The sequence below is a fragment of the Galendromus occidentalis genome, unplaced genomic scaffold (genome assembly GCF_000255335.2).
Source record: "Galendromus occidentalis unplaced genomic scaffold, Mocc_1.1 scf7180000077372, whole genome shotgun sequence".
Taxonomy (NCBI): Eukaryota; Metazoa; Arthropoda; class Arachnida; order Mesostigmata; family Phytoseiidae; genus Galendromus; species Galendromus occidentalis.
Window position 1 is genome coordinate 404 of NW_003805360.1, and position 1,997 is coordinate 2,400.

The 1,997-nt window shown below is 48.8% G+C and overlaps 1 protein-coding gene across 1 annotated transcript; it reads left to right on the forward strand.

Annotated features, from left to right (window-relative positions):
* Positions 1-255: 255 nt before the first annotated feature.
* Positions 256-1,922, forward strand: LOC100900731 (uncharacterized protein K02A2.6-like; the record flags this gene model as incomplete). The annotated part of the gene is made up of 2 exons (XM_003742325.1): positions 256-782; positions 1,780-1,922. Coding segments are annotated over exons 1-2 (670 nt in total), but the record flags the coding sequence as incomplete, so codon positions are not given.
* Between the last annotated feature and the right edge of the window lie 75 nt (positions 1,923-1,997).

A 1,997-nucleotide genomic window follows, 5' to 3' on the forward strand; every position in this document is an offset into this window, starting at 1 on the left:
TCGGGAATTTCTAGGAATGAGAGCGGCGTCAGTTGCTTGCGCATTCGCTTACTCGGCTCGAGTGCGCGCATTCATTCTTTGAGTTGAACGATACCTCTTATGAGGGTTATTATCTACCGCAGCGGGCTTTCTTAAGAATTATTTAGATTACAGCACAAAGTCAAATATTTGTTCGTCTCAACAGTGGTCATCCCCGAATCACTCAAGGCAGGAGTCCTCGAAACACTCCACGAAGGACATCCAGGTACGTCCCGGATGAAGACGCTGGCACGGGAATACGTCTTCTGGAAAAACATGGGCCAGGACATTGAGAATGTGGTGAAACGATGCGATCAATGCCAACGAGCAGGCAAGTTGCCCCGGAAAGTACCCCTGGAGCCGTGGCCGAACGCCGAGAAACCGTGGAAACGGATTCACGCGGACTACGCCGGTCCCATGGGAGGCTGGTACTACCTAATTGTGGTGGACTCATTTTCAAAGTGGCCCGAAATATCGGCCACCAGGAAAATCACATCACAGGCAACGATCGAGATGTTTGACGACATCTTTTCCCGCAACGGATTCCCGGAGGAACTGGTCACAGACAACGGCCTCCAGTTCGCAGCATCCTCAACAAAAGAGTACTGCGCGCGAAACGGGATCAAGCAAATTTTCACTGCGCCATACATGCCAATGTCCAACGGCCAGGCGGAACGCTTCGTGGATACCTTCAAACGTTCCCTCAAAAAAATGTCGGAAGAGGAGGGGTCCACGGGTCAGAAGATCCGCACAATCCTTAGAACGTATCGAGGAACCCCCAACCGGACAATCGATGATAAATCACCAGCCGAACTATTGTTTGGAATGGAGCCAGTTTGGCACCAAGTTTTAAGTTTTCCCCGGTCCGTCACAGAATCTCAAGGCTACTGCGTAGCAAGTTCTTTTGTTCTTGTAATTAAGCAAAACTCCAGAAGTTATAATTGGCAGAGCAATTATATTTCACAATACCTGGAACTTATCCAGATGGGTGAGGGTTTTCCATACCTATATATATGCACCAATAAAGCTGGCTGAGCACCGAGAAGATCACGCAGACCTAGGTGCTCTGCCCCTGATTTGAACACCACTTCAAGCGTGTGTGTTTCTTTCGTATCAGTCATTCCGTAAAGTATTAGTGTCCAGTAAACCACCCTCGGTCCACTGTGCTAGCAGCAGGAACCTGAGCCTTCGAAAATCTAACAGCGTTATCGGAGCACGAGCGACTCCTGAGGTACGCAAGGACACCAGACTCGATTAACTCGAGTAAGTATACTTCGAAAATTTTTCTACGTAGGGGACTCCGGAATGCCCTCAGCAATTGATGCTGGAACGGCCGGGTCTGACGGCTACAATGCAGGTGGTAAACCTCCGAGTGCCGATCAGAAAGGACCCGCCGATGATACGAATTCAATACTTGGTCGTCTTCGTACTACGAACCCGATAATTCTTTCGGAAGATGGCAGTAATTATCTTGCATGGAAAACTGTCATGGAGTTCAATCTTCGTCAAGTGTAGCGGTATGCGGAAAGCGTTCAGCGCCACCAATGACCCCTTTTATGAATGTGAGATACAGACGGCGTGCAGACGCTCCCACTGGTCAATAATAAATTCATTCCGTAGTTAGCCGTTGGCGACGTTAGACGAGTGTTCTCCTTCTCTATACTCATAGTCTGAGGTACAAGGGAAAACCCGGTAAATCCGCAACAATTTCAACAGTGGCGACGAGGATAACTTCTTGTGAAACGACTCCACGTGCAAAAGTCTCCAAGAAGCATCGAAACTCACGAAGATAAGAGAAATGGCGATCCAATTCAACGATTTGGCGAAGGTGATCCACGAAGCCGTCAAGGCTGCTCTACTTCAGACAGCGGACTCTCAGAAGGCCCTCATCAAAGATCTGATAAGTACGCAGTCGACAGATGCGCAGAAGATCACAGACTCCTTGAATAATCGCATCCCCAAATTCAACTATGACCCGG